This window comes from Cuculus canorus, chromosome 9, assembly GCF_017976375.1.
Source record: "Cuculus canorus isolate bCucCan1 chromosome 9, bCucCan1.pri, whole genome shotgun sequence".
Taxonomy (NCBI): domain Eukaryota; kingdom Metazoa; phylum Chordata; class Aves; order Cuculiformes; family Cuculidae; genus Cuculus; species Cuculus canorus.
Window position 1 is genome coordinate 25394598 of NC_071409.1, and position 26053 is coordinate 25420650.

Below are 26053 nucleotides of genomic sequence, written 5' to 3' on the forward strand. Positions count from 1 at the left end.
TTTAGTTCTTAAATCGCATGTAGAAACTGCTGAAGAATTTTAAGGATAACTAGAACACACAATAACTAAACTCCTTCAATAAGTAGAGCATCAAATATACAGCAATGCTATTGTAAGGCTAGCGCCTTCGCAGCCTTCCCTTATCTGATGAATGTCCAGAGCTGGTTTGTCACACTATTTCCTTGTAGTTCATGAAAACGAATACCAAGTAAGACAAACACCTTTAAAAAAAAAGGGAAAAAAACCCTAAAGCCAAACAAAACCACAAGTCCCCCCAACCACTGCACAATTACAGCCTGATTACTTGGTTTCCAAGTGCTTCCCTTGAGCTCTGCTGGAGCGACACCACAGCACAAACCCAGCAGCCTCGTGCCACGGGCAGCGCTTCACAAGCTGCTTTTTACCTCATGAAGTTGGGTTCCCGCACCTCTGCTCACTCCATCTCCCACCAGCACATCCAACAGGACGAGGGATGCCAAAGGGGACAGAGAGCAAGCAGCCACCGAGCACATCCCCTGTGCAAGCGGTGACCTCGTCTGCTTGCACAAGCCTGCGATACGAAGATGTTGCTATAGGAAGAAAAACAAAGCAAGTAATACACGCCTGGCAAGCCCAGGCAGCACACGGGCAGGGTTGGGCACACCAGTCCTTCTGGTCTTGGCCAGGAGAGAAATCCCAGGGCAGTCCCAGCAGTTTATGGGGATTTGAGCTTAGACAGCAGCACTGAAAGAACACTTAGGTTAGAACTGGGTGGATTTTCGTGCCAGAGAAGATGAGAATCGCTGTAATCTAGGCCCTACAGGGCAACACAACAAAGAGAGGAATCATCCCAAACATTCACATAGCTCCTATTCTCGTACAATCCTCAATCACACCCACTGAACAACAACATTTTCAACTCATAGATTTTCATTTAACCACTCAATATATCCGTTCACCAGCCTGTGCCCTGCAACTAGGTCAGCTGGAGGGGAGATAAATGACATCGCCCCATGAAAGGTGTCCTTGGCGTGATCATGGGTGACAGGAACACCGGCTGCCCGGAGGCGCGCAGCGTACATGAATCCATCGTCCCGCAAGACGTCATGCTCACACGTGAGGATGTAGGTGAGGGGCAGCTCCCGTAGCTGGGCATCGCTCGCCAGCAGCGGGGCTGCCCTCAAATCCAGAAACCCCGGGTACTTCTGCGCAAGCTCGGAGCTTCCATAGGTGGGAGTGGTGTAAACATGATCTTTCTTCAGCTCTTCAGGCAGCAAATTGCTCCAGTTTACAAACTGAAATAAGTGGCTCGCTTCAACTGGGACATGCCTGTTGGAGGCCATCGCTTCTCTGAGAGATGGATCCAAAGTGAAATATACACTCCAAAACCTGACCATAAAACTCCTGGGCAAAAGGGGCTTGTTTGCATTGTCTCGGTAAGATGGCAAGTTCAGGTCAAGGGTTTGAAGAGCAGGGTAAATCAAAGCTTGGGCTTTGAGCTTAGTTTTGACTTCCGAGTCCTGTAACAGCTGCAGAAGAAAATACAAATAATTACTAAAGTCATTTGAAAAAAGTGTTGGTTCTCTCACACTGTCAGAAGACCTTAAAAGGAAGGAATTTACATGCGTATTGCAACATAAGCAAAGTATGATTATCTATAAACCCAGAGGAGAAACATTTTAAAGAAATTCTAAATTCACAAGCAGAGCACCTAAAACAATGTGTTGTATTAAAAAATTCTCCAACATCAACATGAGAAATAAAACAATGCTACATTTGAAGGACAATAATATTTAAGAAATATTCTTTTTGAAGCATTAGGAATGCATAAATGCCTCAATGTCTTAAGTAGTAACCTGCTTTTCCATAACTATAGAAAGTTCCTAGTCCTTTAAAATTGCAGGTTTCTGGGCTCCTTTGATCACTTCACACATGGTTTTTATCCACCTGCTGGGTTTTATAAACCTAGAGGTGTTAAGAACTCAAACAACTAGGATTCTGTGCATTTTAGACGTGAATAATAAAACGGGATGAATCAAATACTGACATTTCTTATATGTCATCCTTTTTCCCTCTTCACTAATAAATTTCCACCTTCTCCCTCATCTTCTGCTTCCTGTGTTCACAGCAAATTCACAACCTTTCCAAGTGAGATTCATTACAATCCAAATAACTTCTCAAGAGAGCAACAACATCGCCCTGACTTTATTTAATGAACCTGAGTGAGAAGTACAAAAGGCACCAAAATGTGTGTGATCAAAGGACATTGGAACATCCAGTCACAGTTTTTTTTTTCCTGCTACTTACATCTGAGTTGAATTGCTAAAATTCTGTTTTCAAGCAGCACACCTAAACCAATCAAAATGTACTTAAGGACAGAGTGATATATGCCCCAATTATAGGGCAGAGAGCCTTTTTTTAGGGTATAGAGGTTGGGAAGACATCATAGCATCAAAGCTACTTTGATGCTATTTGATGACAAGTAAACTTGTGCGTCTGGAAATTCAGAACTCCCACAAACTATGTTCATGAAATGACAAAAAATATAGACATAGAAATGTTGAACTAGCAAACCAGCTTTTTCTTTTCCTTACCTGTTGTGCCACGGCTGCAGCTAAGTTGCCACCTGCACTGTCTCCTGCAACACAGACCCGATCTGGGTCCACCCCATACTGGGAGAGGACACTGCTCTGGAGAAAGAATTTCGTTACCGAATACGCATCTTCGAACGGAATGGGAAAACTGTATTTAGGTGCCAATCTGTAACTGTTGGAGGCAAGCAGAGACATGTTACTTCCTGCAATTAAAGAGAAAGGCTTGCTAGCTTCTACCCTAGATAGCGAGCAATCATTATTTCCTGTGCGCAGAGAAGCAGGAACCGTCTATCCCAGAGGATCGTATATTTTATAACCCACTCAACTTCATAAAGCAATATCCAAAATAACCACCAGACACAATTTACCACCGCAGCCTTGACAGCTTCTGTTTACAAATACTTGAAGCTAGCAGGAAAGCACACAATCAGAAAAAGTTATTGCAAAATTAGAGTAGTTGAAATGGATTAACTTATTCCAAACCCTCATCCCATCTGGAAGGAGAATCTCTCTTACTTGACTGACACCACGACAGCATTTAACCTGTCTGAAGTCCACCTTGTCAGAAGATCGTAGTTTTTCGCGGCTGAAATGAAACAAGTCACTTAGAATACACTCCAGTCCATTCCAGAACAGAGACATACAACAGCACGCTCATGTTGGCAGGAGCTTTCAGGTCACTTTTCTGAAATCTCCACCTCATTTTAACCAGCGAAATACCAGTTCCCTGATTCTCTGTGTGGCAAGTCCCATAAAATAAAGGGTGGTGCTTAACACAAGCCATTGAGATCTCCATACAGACCCAAATACTGCCAAAAAAAGGCTTACCTGCATCTCCTAAGCACCATCCTCCACCGTGAAAGAAGACCACTGCCCTTCTCAGCCCATCAGGCACCTTTCTGGGCAGGTAGAGTCGGACAGCAACATTGTTGAACTCTGTGTCTGTCACAGTGACGTTTTCATCGGACGTAGGTGCAACACAATCGAAGCAGGAGAGCAGATTCAGAGCTTCCATATAGTGCATCAGACCTAGTTGTTCAGCAGCCCCAGCCTAAAGCCAAAGACAACCATATTTCAAACACAGCCTTAGTTACCTCTCAGAAATTAGATTTCCAGAAAGCCATTTGATACTCCGTACAAGTCTATAAACTCACTGCAGAAGTCGCTAAGCCAAACGCTGCTGACTCGGAGGAGTCGCTGTCACCCTGTCCAGCCTGAGCTGTTCAGCTCCCTCATCTCCATCAATTCCACGTGAAGCTCCACGGTGGTGGCTGGAAGACAGCCCAGGGGACACCACCACTTTTCATCGCTAAGACAATTACCGAAAGCACAGACGATAACAACGACACAACAGAGGATGCGGAAGAAAATAGAATCAGAATTTGGAGTTTCAGTTCTCCAATGTTGTGACAATTCACACAGATTAAAGCATTTTGGAACCCCTCTCATTCACAGGGGAATTTAAACCTTGAACATAAGCCTTTTCAAAAAATTATGTTCACTTTCATTGTGTTGCTACACAAGACTGGATGCATATCTATCTATCCATCCATCTAGCTATCACCCAAGTGGAAACGTTCTACAAGTATGTGCCAAGAACTCTGCTAGAAACATGCTTGTTCTGTACTTTTTTTCTTTAAATTATATTCAAATAAACTATTTAATCATCTTCAGCGTACAACCTGCTTTCTCAGAAGTTAGAAGAAAAGAGAACGTAGCTAAGGCCTTACTGACAATACTTGATAGCGATCACCACCCTGTTTAAGAGCCACCGCTCTGAAGGCTTGGACCAAGTGACGCTGGGAGCTCTGCCAAACTCTGCGGTGTGGAATTGAGAAGACAACAACCGGGCAGTAGCTGCACACAGCACAGAAAGAAAACCCAGATCCCTGCCATAAGCTCAATGAAGACAAATACATACACATGCCAAAACTGCTTATTTTTTATCCACGGTGATTACCCAGTTTTACATAATTATTTCTCAGCTGTTGTATTTTTCCCTGAGGATTAGCATCTTGAAAAAATAAATATATAGGTCAAAGTGAGTCTCGCTGTAATTCCACTGAGCTTATGAAACTCCCCCATGCTGGAAGGAATTCCCTCAGCTTCAGGACTGAGGCTTTTCAATGCTCTCAGGGTTGGTTTTTCCACAAGCAGATATTTGACACTGTGGAAAACCAATGGTCTGCCGCCTGTGGTTTCCAGATCATTATCATGCAAAACCACAAGGAAATCATACCCTCATCTGAACAGTCTCACTGTCCCCAGTCTGAGATTACATTGAATGCTTTCAGTTGGAAAAGACCTTTAAGACAGAGTCCAACCATCGCTCCAGCCCTGCTAAGGCCACCACTAGACCAGGTCCCCAAGTGTGACATCTGCTCATCTTTTAAACACCACCAGGGATGGGGACTCAACCACCTCCCTGGGCAGCCTCTGCCAATGCTTGACATGTTACAAGGATAAGATGAAAACCAACCACTTTAGGTTTTGTGTTCCTTGTGCTTTGGAAAGCATTTTCCCCAGTTGCTTTCTCCATAAGGGGGACATGGCAGCAAGGACAATAAAACCCCAAACTTGTTTATGAGGAAGGGGGCCCCAGATGTGCCAAACACCACTTTTAGCAGTTTATTTATCTCAATGGGTGATAGTTCGGATGGAGGCACCCCTCCCAACGCAGCTTGCCCTCAGCTGAGCACAACCACAGGCTGTTTGAATCCAAATTTCGCTGCTTCCAAGGATCCAAGCCAAGGAAGGAGGAAGCTTTGGGAGGATTTCACAGAACTGCAGCCAGGGAAATGTTCAGCTAGGAAGAAAGACGTTGTATTGTGTTTTATACTTTCTTCATGCATTTTATGAGTGCACATGGTACTTCCTGAAAATACATGAAGAATTTTGTGCTTAAGGACCACAGGTACCAGTCAGTCTGTTCTTCTAGCTAGACAGCCCGGAGACTTGAGATGGTATAACATAAACACAGGAATGGGGTCATTCCCAGCCTCCTATCTGCAATAAAATGGGTACAAATGGACCCTCCCGCACAGCATGGCTGGGCACATCAGCAAAGCCAAGCATGGCTCAATCCTCCCAGGAATAACTCAGGGCAAGGTCTAACCATGAGCCTCCAACAAGCCTCTGGAGCCCCTCTACAGACTGTCCTGCCAACTCACCTGAAAAATCATAAGACGTGGCTCCCATGACTTCTCAAAATCACACCCAGTCTGTTTTGACCAATGTACCACAAAAGGCAAAACCCCAAACTCTCACACTTCAGAGCAAACAGCCTGGGTGTCATTGCTGCAGCAGACAAGCCCTGCAGCAATGTCCCTCAAGCAAAACCAGAAACCTCTGCCCTGGCTCCACAGACCCTTCTTTCAACATATTTGATGGTGGACAAAAAAAAAAAGCAGTCTCAAAACATTTGTCGCCACCCAGAAAGATGTCTGCAATACTCCACCTCCCTCCTCCCCTCAACCCTTCATCTTTGACCTTGTTTTTAGATTTCAGTAGCACTGCTACAGCCACCAGGATAGATTAAGTACAGGCTGGATTCAAAACAGCTCCTAGTTTACTGTACTTACGAGGTGGGTACTACACCACCACTATATATGCATCATGTGCAGCCTCACAGATTATTTACATATGTTTGAAATGGTTGTATAACATGACTGAAGTGAAGCAGAAGTTGGGGATGTCATATACATATATATAAATAGCACAGAAAGACAAAGACAGTCTTGTCAGTAAGTATTGCCACTTAACTACAGACAGGGTGAAATACCACTGCCTTTCCAGACTGCGACATATGGTTCTGTGCTGCTTAGCTAGATACCATTTTTTGGTAGGCAAGATTATAGTGGTATTAGAAATTAATCTCTCTATATATAAAAAGAACTTTTTTATGTGCTCTAGCATTATCTATAATTAGTTTTATGTAGTCTTTAGGCTCATTCTGCTGGTAAAGTCCCAAGAAACCATAGCAATTGATAGTTTAAGAAGTATTCTAATTTCCCTTTCTCTGACACGCAGTACAATACTTCCAGGGAAGCTCCATATGCAGGTTCCAAGAAAAAGGAAAAATTCAAGGAGCGGAGCTTCAGCTGCAAAGGATCGCAAAGCAAAATAAACTTGTTTTCCCTTATCTATCTGTAATAACACTGCATATCCCATTTCCAGTTACTCTAGAAATTCCAAGGTTGTGCAATTAAATCTTCTCTAAGTTTTATAGTCGCAGTTACAGTAAGTTTAATGCATAGTTTCAGATAGCTACTGTCCTTCACTTAATATATTACCGTACACCTATTCCACACGACATGCATACACTGCTGCGTCTGTTAGCCACGAGAACACCCTCTTCTTCACTGCTGCCCCTACGCCAGCCCCACACCAAGCCCAGCGCCAAACTCACCAAATGCCCAAAGGTCTTCAGGGTGGCTGAGATGAGCATCACTTTCCAGGGCTCCGAAAAGTCCTCAGGCAGGGGGATGTAGATGTAATAAGCAAGGAGGACAGAGGCGAGGAAGACGCAGAGCAACTTGGATCCCATGTCTACAGGCACACCAGACTGACTGTTAATCTTAAGCACTCTCACTGACTCTTAACAGCTACAAACCAGCACACGCCCATAGGGGCAAATTAATCCCATGTTTTGTTTGGGTCTGGGCCAGGAGGTGATTGCTCATCGGATCACCCGGGACAGAGGTTATACCCTGCCATGCAGCTCCCAAGAAAACATGTTTCTTCAGCAAGGCGTTCAGCCACTCCGAGATGACCAAACCAGCACTTCAACCCCAGATTAAATACCGAGACTCTTACACCTCACACCTCCTTTCCTGCCTTTAGCAACAGCAGCCGCAAGAAAGGCTCAGGATGAAGGAGGCAGTTCAAAATTAAGGAACAAAATGTGACCTGTAAACCAAGGGCTGCTGCAAGGTGACACTCAAAGGTGAGAAGATGCATTGAGTATTCCGGAGCTATTAGCTGCTGCTTTATAATGTGGCTGTTCAAACACAGCCCAGCTTACCCCACAAGATCAGAGTACAGCAACACGTACCCCACTGTGGTTTCTCAGGCAATAACAAGTACCTCCTGCCCTGGCAAAGTGCACCCTTCTTGTACCGATGCACTAAACCCATTGTGCAAGAACAGGCATGGCAGAAAAACTAATAATCTTTGACAGGGCTTCTGGTTAATATTTGAAAGATCACATTCCATTTGCACTGTTCTCGGGATTAAGAGATTTCCATGCATCTCAGAGGCAATCATTTATACACGGGATGAACCCAGAAATAAATAGGTAATAACTCCACTAAGGAAACACTACGAGCACAGGCACGTACATAGAAGGAGGGGTAAAAAGAACAGCCGCATCACCATGAGCTCTGCTTTAGAGAGAAACTGAAAACATAAAAATCTCAATTGAGATTGGAGTTATTTCTTCTGCTGAAGTTTCACCAAGTGGAAAGAAGCACTGACACTTATTCTCTCAGTTAGCAGGCCTTGGGGTTGGAGCACCCTTTGGAGGACCAGAGAGCATCATGGAAGACTGAAAGGTGAATTGTCTGTTGCCAGCCCAAAAGCAGAGAAGGAGGCAGCTTTAGTCAACCTATTATTCTCTTTTCTTAAATTCTAGGCATCTCCAAAATATTAAGATGCTTTAAAAATCCAGTTGTTCCCCTCCTCAGCCCGATTGGGTCACCCAGCTCTCCTTTTTCAGTCCTCCTGCAGCACAACAGCCTGGTCAAAGCCCAGTGTTCCCGACAGCACTCCAACATAGACAAGAGGACACACACCTCTGCAGTCCAGGTGCTGGGCACAGGGGTGGGTGAATCAAACCCAACAGAGGTGATGTTCTTGTGACCCCACGTCCCAGATCCAAGCAGCTGCAAGGCTGAGCCTGTGTTCCCAGTAGGCACACGCACATCAACACGTGTACGATCAAATCTGGAAAGAGATGAGCAAATCCTACCTTCTCTTTTTTACATCTCAGATTACTCATTTCTAAGGGGACAGCCGTGGAGGTTGTGAGGCAAAACACAGGTAAAGGAGTTATATTTCAGGCAGCAAGCGAATAGAAGGCACAGTCGGGTGAAGAAGATCAAAGGACAAAGCCCTGCCCTCCCTCTGTCTCTCCCAAGGAGCGACAGGAGCTCTCAGGACAGCTTGCTCTGCACAACCACCAGCAAACACCATGGCAGAGGACATCGCCAGTTCTGGAACTACCACAAAACTAGTCTTGTGTTGCTCTTACGGAACATTTCACCCTCTTCTTCTATATCAATCTGAATCCAAAGTACAGCTGTGCAGTGACAGCACATACTGCACACTGTCCTTGCCCCCGGTTCACCTTTGGCTTAGGCAAGAGCTCAGTGTTTAGCCTTCAGACACAAACATATTCCTAATCTCCCAGCAAAGCCAGCCCTTCTGCCCTCCAGTGAACCACCACGGCTCCTACCCTAATTCACTGCAATACTTGATAAAAAGAAACATAAATTGAATTCGGCATTTACCCAAGGCATCAACTTCAATATGGAAGTGCCCATATCATGCTAATTTTATTAGAGCCCTTTCAGTGAAAGGGACCACTTGAGACAGAGCAAGCCCCCTCTCAAACAGGGGGACAGGGTGCCAAACGGAACACGTGAATGTTAAATCCAGATCACTTCCATGCAGCGATTATGCTTCGTGTTACACCACAAGGTCTGGCCGCCACAGCCAGAGCTCTGCGCCAGCACCCACCACTGCCGCTCTGCTCTTCCAGCACGTGCTCTGCATTCCTACCTACTTTCTGAAGCAAACCACCCAAACGGTTTGGTACTCCAAAACAACTCCACACAGATAGAAAGCTCAAGGAAACTTTAATTCAAAGCTAAAACCAAACAGCTGAAAGCAACAAGGCAGTGGGGAGAAACAAAACAACACTCCCGTGATGTGTAACAAGTTATAGGCTCAATGTACCCATCAGGGATGTTGTTGCAGCACAACACAAGAGTGATGACCCAAGCATAAACACACTCACTCTCAAAAGGAAACCTTTTGCTCAAAGGGGCAAGGGCTCACTCGAGGATATATCCAGAAGAAAATTGCTTATGGAAAGGACGGTGAGGACACTCAGTCTGGGATTTTTCCATCAGTGGCGTTCCAATCCCAAGGAGAAGCCTTTTCCAGTCACAGACATGCTGGTCCAAGGAGACCAACTCAGAAGTGGTCTCCAGCTGCGCACGTGTGCATGCGCACGCATTTTATAGCATGGTGTGATCCAAACTGTGGCCATTTCTTGGCTGTGGTCCAGTGGCTCTTCTGGGTCAAGGCACCCCATGGCTGGGGACCCTGCCTGTTGGTGGAGGGGTCCCACCTTCCTTATTCCCACCATAAGGGGAGCAGGTACTGGTTGGCACCCAAAAAGTGCCACAAAAATAAGGGTGCAAATGACCCAGTGGATGCAATATTAAAAGCCTTGACCTCTATGGGGGCTGGGAGCTGCTCCTGCCAAACAAACCGTATTTTGTTGTTCTTGCATATAGCTTACTGACAAGAGTCATGCAGGCTGCCCTCCTTCCTATTTCTGCATTTTCCTATCTTCCAAGCTACTCGTGTTTCAGAAAATAAGGAAAGAAATATATTAACGTAAACTTAAGTGAACTAAAGTCAGGGTTAATACTGCAATGGAAAGAGCAGCTGAGCACAGCCTTGCTCAGAGGCAGCATGCCCTGCAGTCAGAGCTCCGTGGCACAGGCTCGCCGTTGGGATTACCCATCACTGAATATTGCACAGCTGTGGAAAGACTTGCAGGATTTAGCTCAGATATTGACCTACTACCTCAATAAGTTAGCCCTGCTAAAAATAAGTATTGGGACATCAGGCTGATTTTTCAAGCTGTGGTTTAGGGAGGAAGAAATATGTGGGCTTATAACTTATCTGTTGGTCACAACAATACCTTTTGCACTTCTTTCACCCCTGCATTTTTACTTACTGCACTCTCACAGCATCTCTGTGAAAGAATCATCCAGGTTAGCTAAATTCTGCTCAAACAGATCCCTAGGAAGTTGCTTGTTTTAGGAAAACACACCAGGAAATAAACTTTGTCAAAGCAGAAAGTATTTGCAAGGCTGTTCAGCAAGACAATCTTCTCTAGCCTAAAAGGGAAATAATTGAGTGCAACCTGGTTGTGACTCAGCCCTTAACGATAATACAGTTCAAAATAAGACTTAAACAAACAATTAGCCAAAGGCTGTAGTACAATCCTTTTATCCACATTTAAGTCTCCTGTTGTAAATAAGTTATATTTCTAGAGAGAGGAAAAAAATGCGCAATTTAGGTCAAATTATTAATATCTGATTTATGGCAAAATAATTCTTTTCCTTGTCAGTGTAAGTTCTGTAGCTGCACTGGGGCCCTTGGGCTCAGGATCAGGGTACGGCCCTAAAGCAGGAGCACAGAACTGCCTTACATCACACTCTGGAATGATAACCACAGTCTCATTTGGGAGTTTTTGTCAGTGAAATGCAAGAGCACTAGAAGCTTATTATGTTTATGTATCAATCATTATTATTTCATGGCTATGATGTTAACTCTCTGCTTCTTCTGGAATAAGAAACATCCTTGCAGTTTTAAAACACGGGCCAATTACTCCTACCAGCTGCAGTGCCACTCCTGCAGGTCACCCATAGATACTGGTGGTGACAATTCCCACTTCGCTCACCCCATTACAACCTTGAATTGTTCCTTCCCTTGGTTTGTGGGGTGGCAATTTGCATTTCATTTCATAAAATACATGCAAGTCTTCAAGACTGTCTGAATGGTTGTTGTACCCAGAACTCAACTGGGACACGCACAGCAGATGATAGATGACAACTCTTGTAGCCTGTGCTTGATCTGGGGCCATTAACAGGTGTTGGTGGCCCTGCCGAGCTTCACCTGGACCCCATCCCTGCAGCCCTACCAACACACAGCCCTGAGCGCAGTCCCTGCCTGGGCCGTGTTGGGGGGTCCTGCACTACCTCACACGCAGGACACGTCATCAGCGCGGTGCTGGCTGGATCAAGGGGTGCTCCTGGTGATGACCACACAACTGGGCTCCCAGTATACCCCACTGCCAGAGAGACATTAATTTGATCCTGTGATGACCATGGTGATTCAGTACATCCACAATGCGAACAGTCACGTCTTCATTGGGTTAAGGAGTGACAGCTTACCAACACAAAACCAAGGGCTTGAAGAACACAGTCTCCATGTGTGAGCAAGTTCATAGTGCTCCAGTTACCCACCTGAATTGTGCCACCACCCCACATCTGCCAGTAATAGGCACGTTGGGTTGGGGACAGCCAGCCACCAGCACCCAGTGCACCCAGGCAGGGCTCCAGGGCATAAAGGATGGAGATGCAGGTGTTGAAAGGGGATGAAGGAAAAATAGCTCCAGCTCCAGGGACTGGCGGGCAAGAAGGAGGCAAGGCAGGAACTTGTCCCCAGCTTCATGTTATCCGGAGAAGTCATGCCTAGTCCCTGAAGGGACTGAAGGCCATGCTGGATGAGGCTTTGAGCAATCTGATCCACTGGGAGGTGTCCTTGCCTACAGGGGGGTTGAGACTGGATGACTTTTAAGGTTCCTTCTAACCCAAACCATTCCGTGATTCAGCAGGAGGCGGCCAAATGTCCCAGGCACCTCTTCTAGCCACTGTGGGCACTTGTGGCCATAGCCATTGTGCTAGGACAAAAGGAAAGGCATAAGTACTCTAGTTAGTTATGATACATGCCAAAGTGACGTTTTGGGTATTTTTTGCTCCAACACAATATTTCAGGCAATAAACTGAAAAGCCACGGGGAGGCAGTCCAGGACTGCAGTTTTCCTTTCCACCAAACGACAGTACCACCCAGTGAGAAATACTGGTTCTGGAAGCCCTCATCCCTCAGAGGGCAAGGGCCAACTATGACTGTCACCCAGAGGCTCCAAACAGAAGGGGGAAGGACACAAAGCAACAGTAAAGCTAGTAAGCACTGTCCATGTGTGCCTTCAGGGAAACAAGTCACAACCTTGTAGAGAACAGCAAAAGTTTCTTCTTCTGTTCTTTAACAACCACGATCAACATCCAGTACAACTAGAACAGTGTGGGGCTGAAAATCCTCGAATTGTTTGAGTTGGAAGGGACCTTAAAGATCACCTAATTCCAACCCCTCTGCCATGGGCAGGGACACCTCCCACTGGCTCAGGCTGCCCAAGGCCCATCCAACCTGGCCTTGAACACCTCCAGGGATGGGGCAGCCACAGCTTCCCTGGGCAGCCTGGGCCAGGGCCTCACCGCTCTCATGGTGAAGAAATCCCTCATGTCCAGTCTAAATCTGCCCCTCTACAGTTTATACCCCTTGCCCCACGTCCTATCACTCCAAGCCCTTATGAACAGCCCCTCCCCAGCTTTCCTGTAGGCCCTTCCAGGTACTGGAAGCTGCTCTAAGGTCTCCTCGGAGCCTTCTCTTCTCCAGACAGAACAACCCCAACTCTCTCAACCTGTCAAAAAAAAAAAATACCCTATGAAAGCCACCAACATCACACCCACTGTAATTATGTCTTCATCCAACTCAAACAGGCAATGTGACAGCTATTTAGGAACCAGCTTAAAAAGGCAAAACATTAAAGCAAACAGAAGAAAATCCGTGCCAAACCTAGAAATATAGTTGTTAACATTAGTAATTTAAGCAATGGCTATTTTGTCATTTATTATGCCATCCAAACCTTAGCGCTAAACTGCTACAGTTGGTCCTGGAAACAAACAGAAGTGTTTCAATAGCGATTTGTTCCAAGTTTCTGGCGGCTCCAATGGCTGCATTCCATACCAACAAGTTAAAGAGCCTCACAGTACCAATATTACTTCTCCCAATCACTCAAAGGGAATCGCAGAACACAGTAGCTTGACTGCACACAGTGACAGTCTGTCCTGCCAAAGCATCCCTCCAGCTCTGCTGGGAGCATCCCAGCTCCCCTCCAAAAGCTCTGTGGAAGGCAGCCAGTGCTGTACGACTCCAGGACACGTTGCTCTCGCTGCCCCCACTCTCATTCTCCAAAATTAAGAAAAAAGTTAGGAAAACAAAGACAGTGATTTCAGTGCGCTGGAGAGACACAGTGTGCTGATTCTGTTAAGCAGCTAAAGCCACAGTGAACAGGACCATCAGAAAGTAACCATTTGTACTTGATCTGGTATTCATTAAAACAAACATGCAGTAGGATTGGGAATTACCTTGACAGGGAAATAAGAAATGGAATGAAACTGTTCACAGCTTTCGTGAACCAATATAGACCAGGTATCTTTGGTCAGCAGGGAAGCAATCAGCAGAAACAGTTCCCAGTTGTTTCTCCAGCAGATTTGTTTCACGCTGCCTCCTCCTAGAACGTGGCCAACCTTTACAAGTTACTCGTGGGCAGTAAGCAATAAATGGCCTTAAATAAAGAAACCACTAGAACGTGTTTGCAAACACCCATGCAAATCCATGCGCTTTTGACTCTGCAAATTAAATGGGGTAGAAACGCCCCTGTCAGAGGCAGCGATGGCCCCACAGCTCCTGCGAGCAGCCCACAGGCTTAGGGCGGTACAGGATTCAGAGCACTGTGTTTGCAGAGCAGCGTACCATCGCAGGTCCTCTGCTTTAAGTCTCTTTCAGGTGAATGCGATGGATACAGACTGACTTCTGTGCCAGCTTTCCTGTTAATGTAACGCTGTCTAGTCAGCACAGCTGTGCACAACCTGCTCTGCAAATCTATACCCAAGCAGCTGGAACGCTAGCCTGCTTCATTCCACTCTTCCAAGTTCCCAAAAGCTCTGCCTTGGGTAGGAACAATGATACACAAAGCAGGAGGAGCACAGTTTGGTGGCACCTGAGCCTGGCTACACGGACACGTCAGTGCTGTTTATCATTATAACAGCATTACATAGGCCACCACTACCTGAGAGGATGGTGAATCATTACCCTTCTGACTCCAGCTACTTTTCCCACTGCCCACGTAAATCCAGCCTGAGAAACTATCCGCTGCCAGGACAACTCTCCGCACCAGCCTGCTTAAATTTGAAATTTACCATTATTCAAAGGAAGCAAGCCACTCTTGGCCAAAACAAATAAAAAGGAAGCTAAATATGAGCACTTCGCCAAAACAGCGCTGCTGTGATGGAGCCAGAATTGTCGGAGATTGATTGAGGCATTACTACCTCCTTGGAGTTTATAACAATAAAGATCACATATAGGCATGATGCCAAAAGAAAAAGCCTTCAACTCCTTGACTCTGCATCAGATGAATTATCTACAGGAAGACAAATACTTGGAAACACAGCACAAATGGTCTATGGTAATAATTCAGTGTTTATCATTTGCAGTGTTTTGTTTCTGAAGTCTAAGCTCAGACTGAACACCTTCCCTTAGCAGCCTGGGCATCCAAGAACAAAGACATATAGAGTTTGATGTCCTCCAGTTCTAGTTAGAGTTCCTGATTGCAAAAAACTTTCCTTTGGGAGAGGCAGCCCATTTTCTCTACTTGGCAGCAGCTAGAAAAAAGGTCATGCACGCTCACACAATTGCTGCTAGCAACTGAAAAAAGGACACATGCACACTTCTTCTAACTCTTCATTCCTGAGATTAATACTTTACACTTTTTTACAGTTTTGGCATTAAAATAACATAAATGAATTAATATTTATTTAAAATCGTACTACCCCACTGTCTACAGTTTGCTAGGCAGAGCCCAAGAACAGATGAAGATGTCTCCTGTCAGAGATTTGGTAACATAATCTACGTAGTCTGTGTTAATTTACATCACTTGGTAAGCTACATTGACAGAAAAAAACTAGAAGGCACACCCAAGGATGTCAGAACATATATTAGAACAAAAATTAGTTCAACGACTCTTTCCCATAAGCCTCCTTTGACGCGAGAAGCACTGCAGTTAAAGAAACTGAGGGCAGACTAAAGGCATTCTTGGAGCAGTCCAGACTATCTACAGACCCACACAGTAGTTACTGGAATTCCATATCAAATCCTCTTGGGAGCTGAGGCAGGAGATGATACACAAATACTCTTAAAGAGATCTCCAGCTTGCACTTCAACATCCCCTCAAATACCTTCATTTGCAATTGCTTTGAATTGATTGACTCCAATCAGAATCTAAAACCACATAGCTCCAAAAATAAGTGACCTTAGAGCATGAGCTGCCCAGTCAAATTAAGGGCAATACTGAGGAGTGCTTGCTTGTCTAATATTCAAAAATTATTTTGTATTGCACATTAACTAGAAGAAGGCACATGCTCTGTAGTTCAAATTGCAACTAGAGTCATAAACAAGGATAATAAATTGAATGGAACATGAAACAAAACATATTGAAAACATCAGTCCTCGAGCTTTGGTTCTGGACATCATCTTTCTCACATTAATGTCTTTTTTTATTATTTCTCATTTTGTTCTCACAGGAGCGTTTGCAGACAGCACACGTGATAACAGAAATCTGGCCCTGGCATTTGTCAGTGCTACGCACATGTCTTCTCTGCTTGCACCAAACTAATTCAAATACGTATGAAAAGTCTATGAAGTCATAGAATCATTAGGTTGGAAAAAAACTTAAGAGATCATCAACTCCAACCGTAACTGTCTACTACTAACCCACGTCCCCAAGCACCTTACCTACCCATCTTCTAAGCACCTCCCGGGATGGGGACTCCCTGGGCAGCCTCTGCCGGTGCTTGATAATGCTTACTGTGAAGAAATTTTTCCTCACGTCCAATCTTAACTTCCCCTGACACGGCTTGAGGCCATCCCCTCTTGTCCTACCACCTACTCCCTATTGAGGGTAACAGGGAAGGATTTTTTTTTAAAGGTAATTTTCGAGATATTGCTGTACTAGAGTTCTCAGTCTAAAATTCACTGCATTACTTGTGCTGAATGCGTACAGTGTCTAAGGCAAAGTGTTGACTTTTGGGGGAATATTATAATGCCCTTAGCTGTTTACATTGTGTTAAGAAGTTTACTCGGTACATTTGCTTTGGACTTCAGCTCCCTGCTGCCTGTACGTCTGATCCACACCGCCTAACGAGCTATTCATTAGCTAGAATACCGCTGCTTTCTGAACTACTGATCAAGGACACTGCACTACAGACTATCTGCAAAGTCATTAGGTTAGTTTAATAATTCAGTGAACCCATCGCCCCAAAATAGCCACAACTCAAAGACGGTCCCAAAGGACAATATATCAAACCCCTGATCACCACAGGATAAAATCCTTAACCAGGAATTCTTTCTGAAGGTTGTGAATGCTTTCCCTGATTGCCTCGGAGGTTTCCGTATATCCCATGATCGACGCAGCTACTCTTTTCAGCATTTCATAGCAGACACACACATCACCTCAGCAATATTCCTATAAACATCCAGGAATAAAGCAGGCAAAAAGCTACATTTTGGAACAGCAAACATGGAATTAAAAATAACAAGCAGAAACAGTTTAGCCATCTGATTCATACAATCGTAGACACATTTTGCCTCTCACCATAAAGTCTATCCCACGTTTCCCCCTGGCCCAGGATATTTCTTACACTTATTCTTCCCTGAAGAAATCCCTCCAGCACCTGCAGGACAGGTGCCATGCACAACCTTCACCGCCAATCTGCGAAAGGGCAATACCCCTTATGTAAACCAGTCCTGGTTTGCAGAACAAAGAGCACATTTCTGTGCAGACCTCATTTCTAGCAAAGTTCTCTTTCATTTTTGAAGCACCAAATTCTTGACTTTCTTAATTTGTTCCTTTTGTGAACAGAAGGAAAGGAAAACAGCCAGAAGTAATTCTCACCAGCTGCTGAAAACACGGACACAAAGGACTTGAGGCATTTCTTTATGCAAGAAAAGGTTTAGCCAAAGTGGCACAAATACGTGGCATTTATATTTGTAAGAGAAAGGCTGAAGGAAGCTAAAAATGTTGGGCTGCCAATAATTCATCACCTGAAGCCATACCTACCTCAGTTGTCTGCCATTGCAGTGTGTACTCAAACTTTCTATGCCCACTGGGAATACGTAGGCTCAACCGAGGTAAAATTATACAGCTGTCTGAAAGGCTGTAAAATCATCTTATTGATCTGTGGAACAACTTAATACACTGAAAAAAAAAAATGAGAGTCACGTTCAATTTGTGCCAACAGAAGGTCTGTCCCATGATAGCATTTGAAAACATTATTACCATAATTAAATCATGGAATGGCCCTGAAAGAGCCTGGGCAATTTCCCTGCCTGCCAGGAACTGGTTTTAGAATCATAAAATAGTTTGGGTTGGAAAGGACCTTAAAGCCCATCCAGTCCCACCCCCTGCCATGGGCAGGGACACCTCCCACTGGACCAGGCTGCCCAAAGCCCCCTTGCACAGAAATACTCTCAGAATGTGACTGGTATCACAGATTAAAGAACTATAACCCTTACTTTTCAAACAATCCCAACGATTAGCAACCAGCTGTTCTTGTCTCAGCCCATCACGGCTTAGTGTCCTTCAGCAAGCTGCTTCTAACACTTTCATCTGAGATGTAATTTGCAACCGTCACCAAATCCTGCATCCTTTATGCTCTTAGAGGTGCGGCAGGGAACGGGAGCTGTACGTATGGGGCTTCCAGAGAGGCTGCTGGGGAGGCCACACAGGCAGCACAGCGCGGGAAAGGTGGGCAGGTGCCAGATTCTGGGTAAAAAGGGTTTCTTGGACGCTTGCATTGAGTATGTTATTTCATGGCTTCATCCAGCTTTCGCAGGAGTCAATGGAAAGCGTCCCCAGGGTGAACCACAAACCCTCATCACAGTTCACGCATAGCAAGAGGGTTTGTCATCCTCCGTAAGCAATACACAACTGCCAGGTTTTAAGTCCACTGGGATTGAACCTAAATATAGAATAATTCTGAGTGACACAGACAATACATTGAATTTTGAAATAAAAATATCTTAAGTCTGCAGTTTGGTTAACTTTAATAAAATGCAATTTTACAAGAAAAAAAGGATACTTTTTAAATTGTAAAATGCATTGCAGAACACATAGCTTCCCAAAACAAAACAGAAAAATCAACTACGGGAGGAGTCTTGCTACAAATCACAAAGGCAAATATAAAATTATCAGTCTATACTTAAGTGGAAACTCTGAGCTCCTGAGAAATTTCAGACCCTTCTGCAATTCTGCTATAAGCAAGAACTTTCACTGTTATCCTTGCTGTAATCCTGCCTCAACCAGAAACTTTTACTGGTTTTCCATAGACTGAGAAATCCTGGCTTTGGCTCCCTAAACAAGTTTATTCTAGAGGTGATCACAAAGCCAACGTTAAAGTCAAGAGCCTCGCAGAGTACTTTGCTGGCAGCTGCTTCCAGAAGCAAACCAGCCCTTGATTACAGCAGCCTTAAACATAACACAGCTCTGATTTCCCATCTGCAGTGGCTCCTCACATCCAGGAAAAGGCTGAATGTGTGAGAAGTCCAGGCTGGAAAAAAACACTGGGAATAAGTGGATTGGAGACATGACTGAGAACAGTCACAAGAGTGTGGAATAGACAAAACAGAATATCCTGTTTGACTCTTTAGTTCAGGAACTGAAGAGCTGTATAAAAGATCTGCCTGGAAGAGAGAAGCCAGGGTACTTTCCTAACTCACCTCCTCTATGTCATGCTGATTAAACAAATATGCTTCGAGAAAACCGCGAGGGCTGCATCTCCTTTAACCGCGAGGGCTGCATATCCTTCCTCACCACACGCAGTGCCTTGAGCAAAAGAAACCCAGAATGAAGACGGACATTACCAAGTGAGTACCAGCCGAGGAGGCAAAGGTTTTGTTGAGCCTAGACGTATACAGCAAGAAGTGCCATAGGAAACAGATCTATCTAAAAAAAATCACAGTGCATTTCCTGGGAGAAGATGTTATTAAATACAAGCACAGTAACAACAGCCAAGTCCACCAGAAACAGGAACCGCGCACAGCAGCTTCCAGAGTTACCACAGCAGCAAACACCTCAGCAAAGGAACACAAGAGCTGTCAGATTCCATAAAAGTGTTTAATGTCTCCTCACAGAGAGCTCTGCCAGACATCAGTATTCGAGCCAAAGTGGGTAACAGTCCTGTTACATCATTCCTCGCCATCCGTGGAGGTGTTCAAGGCCAGGTTGGATGGGCCTTGGGCAACCTGATCCCGTGGGATGTCCCTGCCCATGGCAGGAGGGTTGGAATTAGATGATCTTTAAGGTCCCTTCCAACCCAAACTATTCTATATGATTCCTAGCTATGAGAAACAATTACCCACCAACAAAACTTTCCTGTTATATTGCAATCCTAGATTAATAACTGCCTTAAGTAGGCAGACTGACATTCATATCATAGGTTTGTATTCCCAACAGGTAATTTCAAAAGTCATAGGGGAAAGAAAAAAGGGGGTAGTGGAAAGGAAAAAAAAAAAAAGCACACTTCCCTTGCAAACTAAAGCAGTAAAAATCCGCAAGACCCTAAGTGTCTTCTAAAGTGATAATACACGATTCCTCAAGCTGGTTGAGGAGTAACCTACATGAGGAAATTGTGCTGCATGACTAGAAGTGCAATAGTGAAGTAATGAATAGGCTGCACAGCCGTGATTTCAGCTGGAACTGCAGCACTTCCGATTTGTACACTTGGAATAATTAAGGCAAGAATGACTTCACACAGAGTCCTCCTAAAGATTTAACCGGAAAATTAAGACTTTAACAGCAAAATAATTACCACCTTTCCGGTAGATAACTGTAGAAGATCACCATCAACGCCTACAACATTATATCACCTTTTTACTTCTGTAGAACCTCAGGTCAACAAGTTTGAAACCACTGGTAAGACCAGTACCTTCCTAAAGCACAAAGGGGGGTGTTCAGTCTATGCAAATCACACAGCTTCTTTACTGCAATGCGTAGAAGAATGAGCTTCTGCGATGTGTGAAGTGGGGTTGGGGATGGAAATCCTTCCTTCATCTGAATCTTTAGTTCTGAATGTACTTTTCCCTGTGTTTATACAGGTAGTTGGTTCAGACAGGAAACCAGCAATCAACTGGCAAGCATTTTGAAAGTACAATGGAGGTAGACGGATCCTGGTGCACACAATAAACATTCACCAATGCAGTGGAAAATGGATGGATGATCTTTAAGGTCCCTTCCAACCCAAACTAGACTATGATTCTATTAAAGATGCGTTAAGTTATCACAAAACTGTCAGGGAAATGAAATCTCCACATCACGTCATAAGCTGATGCAACCCTTGCAGATGAAGTGTCAAGTGCCGACTGCTGCGTACGTGGCAGTTACCACATGAGCTCCAGTGAAGAACAGGAAACTGCAGAAAACCCAGCACGGAACAGTGTTTGATGCCTAGGAAAGCAGAGGGGAGGAGGCTTAAACGAGAGGAGTCTTAAATTTCTCAGCTCAATGCCTTAACGAGTTTTAAAGTAAGTTTTGTCCAGCATTCCTGAATTCCCAGCTGGCTGTTGCTTCTGTGCAGTACTTCAGTTTTAAAACAAAAATACCTCTTGGTGAACAGAAAAATAATGAAGAACAGCATGTACATCCAGAAAGACAGTGGAAACTTCCACATCCACTTGTCAAGCCAATTCAGAAAGGAAATGAAGCTAAAACATTCCCTCTGTACAGGCACCCCACAGTCCTGTTCAGAGCTACTGAACACATATTAGTTGAAAGAACAGATTTATGAGACTTTCAGTACAAAAACCTTTGTACTTGCATGTCTGATTTAAGAAAGTATCCCAGAAGTTGCACAGGAAATCAGACATTCGCCCATTTAAACAGCTCCTTACCAACTACTCTCCAAGTCATTAATTATAGAATCATAGATTAGTTTGGGTTAGAAGGGACCTTAAAGTCCATCCAGTTCCACCCCCTGCCATGGGCAGGGACACCTCCCAATGGCTCAGGCTGCCCAAGGCCCATCCCAACTGACCTGGAACACCTCCAGGGATGGGGCAGCCACCACTTCTCATTGCCCTTATAGTGAAGAAATTCTTCCTTATGCCTAGTCTAAATCTGCCCCTCTCCAGTTTATAACCATTGCCCCTCGTCCTGTCACTCCAAGCCCTTGCAATAAGTCCCTCCCCAGCTTTCCTGGAGCCCCTTTCAGCATTGGAAGCTGCTCTAAGGTCTCCTCAGAGTCTTCTCTTCTCCAGGCTGAACAACCCCAACTCTCCCAGCCTGTCCTCATATGGGAGGTGTTCCAGCCCTCTATCATCTCTATAGCCCTCCTTTGGACCTCCTCTGCATATCAAGTGTGTTTTCCTACTCAAGCAACACAAAAGACAAGACACTAAAGTTTTGAACAAAAGCTGAACCTGATTCTACCAAGTGAAGTAAGTTTGAGCAAGGCCTCATGAATCCAGCAGTTCTGCTGAGCTGGTTAAATGTGCCACCCACCTTCACGCACTGCATAGGAAATAAAGAAATCAAACTGCAGTAGGGTTGAGCTTAACTGGAACAAAGCCAACGACATTTGCATGGCACATCTGGATCCGTCCTGCAGAGTAGGGATTTTTAAGCAGAAAAACAAGTGCCACCCTCAAAGAAAACTCAAGTCTCACCTGAAGCCAGATTGGTTTTAGAAGAGCATAGAAATTCAGCATTGAAACTTATTTCACCTTTTTATAACTTCACTGCTATTAACAGCAATACTCTTTTAAATCCGTGCGACCTTCAAAGTTATTTAAAAACCCCGTTTATACCTCAATAAGAATTTCTCACTCAGACTCCCACTGCAGGGCTTGCATGAGAGCTTGTCTGCGACTCACAGCTGCATTACTCATTCAGCAACGGGTCTACAGGGAACCTCGCCTGCCGAGTTCCTTCCCCACACATAGTTTGCTTTGAAGTTTTCAGCCATGGACCTGGGGGCCATGTGTACTTGTTCAGCTGAGCCAATAAATCATGCTGCTTCACCCTCCCTGTTCGGGCTGCCTCTTGCCTACTGTGAGAGACTAAAAAAAAGAGCAAAGTCGCTTTGCATATATTTTTCACAAAGGTCTTTATCTTTCGGTTAGTCTGAAGTTCCTAAAGCTTGAGAGAAGTTGTTGTCTTGCTCACAGTTTTCTTTGTTTAATTTCTAGGACCACAAAATTGACACAGTTTTGCATATACCTTGCAAAATAAATGCCATGATTTTGCAAACACAGTTTCTATCCAGCATGGTGAGGCACAGACACTTGGAGACATAATATTTCCCTAGAATCAAACACATTAGGCTCTTAAACACCTAATAAGCAAAACCATCTTGTAGACACTTGTGTTTTTCCACCTTGCATCACTCCTATACCCCAGCTGCTGAAAGCAAGTTCTCCTGAGGTTACCGTTCCTCTTAGAACCGTAAGGGTATATTTTACTGTCTTTTAAACACACAGAATAAACTTGCAAAAGTTGTTGCACGCACACTGCTTATCTCAGCATCAAGATAAGCACTAGTTCAATATTTGCAGTGCAAGGCCTTCAAGGCAGGTACTGGTTCCAAGTATCGTTTATATTGCTTATTAAGGACACGCGCCACTGGTATTAGAATACTACTTCTCTTTCTTGCTTCAAAAATATCAGTTATCCATATGAATCTACCAACTACCTAAAAGGAGGTTCTAGCAAGCTGGTGGTTGGTGTCTCCCCCCTGGTAGCCAGTGACCGGACAAGGTGAAATGGCCTCAAAAGGCACCAGGGGAGATTTACGTTGGATATTAGGAGGAATTTCTTTACTGAAAGGGTCGTCAAGCATTGGAAGAAGCTGCCGAGGGGGGTGGTTGAGTCACCAACCCTGGAGGTGTTTAAAAGATGGGTAGACGTTGAACTTGGGGACGTGGTCTAGAGGCGAACTTAGCAGGGCTGGATCGATGACTGGATTCAATGATCTTTTCCAAACAAAGCCATTTTATGATTGTATGAAATAACAGTTTCATCCCCAAGCGTTTGTACTCATCATAAATTTAAGCGCCATGAAAAAAATCCAGATGCTGTTTCAGCTTCACCTGCAGCACCCCAAGCACCAAGTGAAGTGGTGGCAAGCCCTTGTACAAGGCTGGGAAGGTCTCAGAAAGCCGTGCTACAAAAGGTGGAGCCAGGAGAAAACAGAAGAGCAGGGCTGGCCGGGATAAGGGTATGAGATCTTTACGAGGCTCCTCCAGCTGAGTGGGGTTGATGGCATTTGCTAGATATTTAATTTCATTTATTCTCTCAAATGTATCCAGACAGTTTCAGTCTCTCAAGACAGAGAACACTCATCTAAACATCTGAACTGGAAAAATAATGGAGTGCTGGCAGAAAGTGAGCCAAATGTATTTGTCAGAGGCACTTGGATTTGCAAAGTTAAGTTCTCTACAGCCAATTCGGAATCCTTGGAAAACAGTGGGAGTTTACCTATGTCATCACTGGATCAGAATTCAGTTCCTCATACTTACTTATGACCTAGAAATTAAATCAAGCTCATACATAACCAACCAGGTATTTTCTATACATATCATACAAGAAAAGTCAGAAGGAGCAGAGGAAGCAGTACAGCAGCTACTTTGTTTTAGAAGGCTTGAACCAAAATTATGAGAAGGCAGGGAAAAGCCAACATAAGACCATCCATAAGAGAACGTCTGGTGGAGCAAAGGCTCAGGGTTAAGGAAAAGCATAATACATTTCAACAAAGAAAACACGTTCCGTGTTTTTACACTGCTTTCCAAAGCATCAGGATTTAAAAGGTTTTACCTGTTTGGCCTCTCTACCCGATGTGCCATGCTGATATATTGGCAGTTGCGTCTTCCTGCCAAAAATCAGGCAGGAAACTTATCTGCTATGAAATCAAATCTCTATTTGAGATGTTATTAAAACGTAGGTAGAGAAAAAGCAGGCTCCATCCTCCTGCTAGTGGCTAATCGTACACATCCATGGGCATGAACAGCAGCTTTCTGCTCACACAAGCACACGGCTGCCTCTTCTCTGACCAGCAAGACACGATTACCTACAAGTGTCAAGACCAGAGAGATGCAGGCAGACCCGTGACAAGGAGACACGGTTGAATTTACACCACTGTGTGCTCTCAGAAGTGTTTTGTGAAACAAACACTGGGCTCATCCTTCTGTAAGTTTCCTGCAGGGCTGTGAAACAAGCTGTAAGATTCCCAGTCCCCCCAGAGAAGCGTCTATCAACTCAATGCATCTGCAAGAGAGTTATCAAAATTTCACTTCTGAACAAAGTGCGGTGGTGCCCCTCCTCAGCGCAGCAATGAAACCCTCTATAAGTCAATATGGATTTATTGCCACCAAGTGAGATAGTTTTGTAAGCCTCAAGAATACCCAAACAAGCAAAGCTCAAAGCGTGTGAAAGCCTGAAAGCGTTTACGTGCACGTGTTACTGCAGGGATTGCAAGATTTCCCTTCCCTGTTCAACAGGCATTCAACCTCCTCTCCTAGCCAACATTTCCATACATTTAACTTCCTTTTCAAGCTTTCTGAACATGCGCTTCAGTTTTCACGTAAAAACAAAAGCTGCTGCTGCCCTTCTGAGCTCAGACCCTCCCACCCAACAACACAAAATCCCAGTTGTTCTTACAACAACTGGAATTGTTTCTTCCATTGAAAGAACGAGATTGAGACTGCAGAACAAGGGGTCCTCTCTGGGCTGCTCTACTCGATCGTCCATAACTTACCCAGGAAACATTTTTCCATTGCCTAAAAAGATGCACTAGAAGCCCAGTGATTTTCCCGGTAGGACACTATGCAAATGTCCCATCACCAGGAACAAGCCACAGGAAAACAGCCAAGCGTTTTGGCAGAAGGATCCACTGTCACCTCAAGGCTGGCTCTCCAAGGTCAAAGTCCAGCTGTGACAGCAGCTGCAGCTTTCTCAGGGCAGTTTGAGATTGCAGGATGAGCTCTCGCAGGCGCTGGTCCCCACAGCAGCTTGGTCCCCAGAGCCTCACACTTTGAGCGGTGCCATTCTGCACAGACAGCAGCTTCTCCTGCCCCGAGACCCAAAGTAAAACCCCAAGCTGCTCCCACAGAGAGAACCTCAGAGATGCTTGAATCTATTCTAGGATCGACACAAAACCCAAATTAGAATAAAACATTATTTTTAGTTAAGCTTAATGCCATCAGAGGATGAACAGGGCACAGAAGTCTGCCATTCCACCCAACAAGTGTGATTTCGCTCTCAACTGTCCAATATCCTTTCAGTGAAGTCACTTTGGACTTCACATTGTAAACAAAACCCGAACAAAGTCAAAGGTTATCTGCTAAACACACAGTAGATAAAACAAGCCAGAAGCCAAGAGCATGTGAATCTACAGCTAAGTACTTGCAGACAGTGACTCTCTGGTCTTGGCTAATCTCAGTGTCAGAAAGTGTTTTTCCAGGATGTTTTTTTTTCCGGAAGGATTAAAAAAAATGAACCGAGTCTTTTTCAAGAGGAAAAGCCAAGTTTTCCTTTTTTAACTTCTTTCCTTTCAATGAAAAAAAAATAATAA

General features: G+C 44.5%; 1 protein-coding gene across 3 annotated transcripts in view; it reads right to left on the reverse strand.

Moving 5' to 3' along the window:
• Window positions 1-611: 611 nt before the first annotated feature.
• Window positions 612-26053, reverse strand: part of AADAC (arylacetamide deacetylase) — a 34330-nt gene continuing 8888 nt past the window's right edge. Inside the window, exons 1-6 of one of the 3 annotated variants that reach the window (XM_054074647.1) lie at window positions 7627-7708; window positions 6982-7121; window positions 3402-3624; window positions 3090-3159; window positions 2574-2745; window positions 612-1508 (exon numbers count right to left, since the gene is read on the reverse strand). In XM_054074647.1, coding sequence (XP_053930622.1) covers window positions 900-1508; window positions 2574-2745; window positions 3090-3159; window positions 3402-3624; window positions 6982-7121; window positions 7627-7708 — 1296 coding nt within the window. In that variant the 3' untranslated portion in view covers window positions 612-899. Of the gene's footprint in view, window positions 1509-2573; window positions 2746-3089; window positions 3160-3401; window positions 3625-6981; window positions 7122-7481; window positions 7581-7626; window positions 7709-26053 lie in introns of those variants that run through there. The other 2 variants (XM_009567682.2, XM_054074648.1) reach the window with 2 other exon arrangements.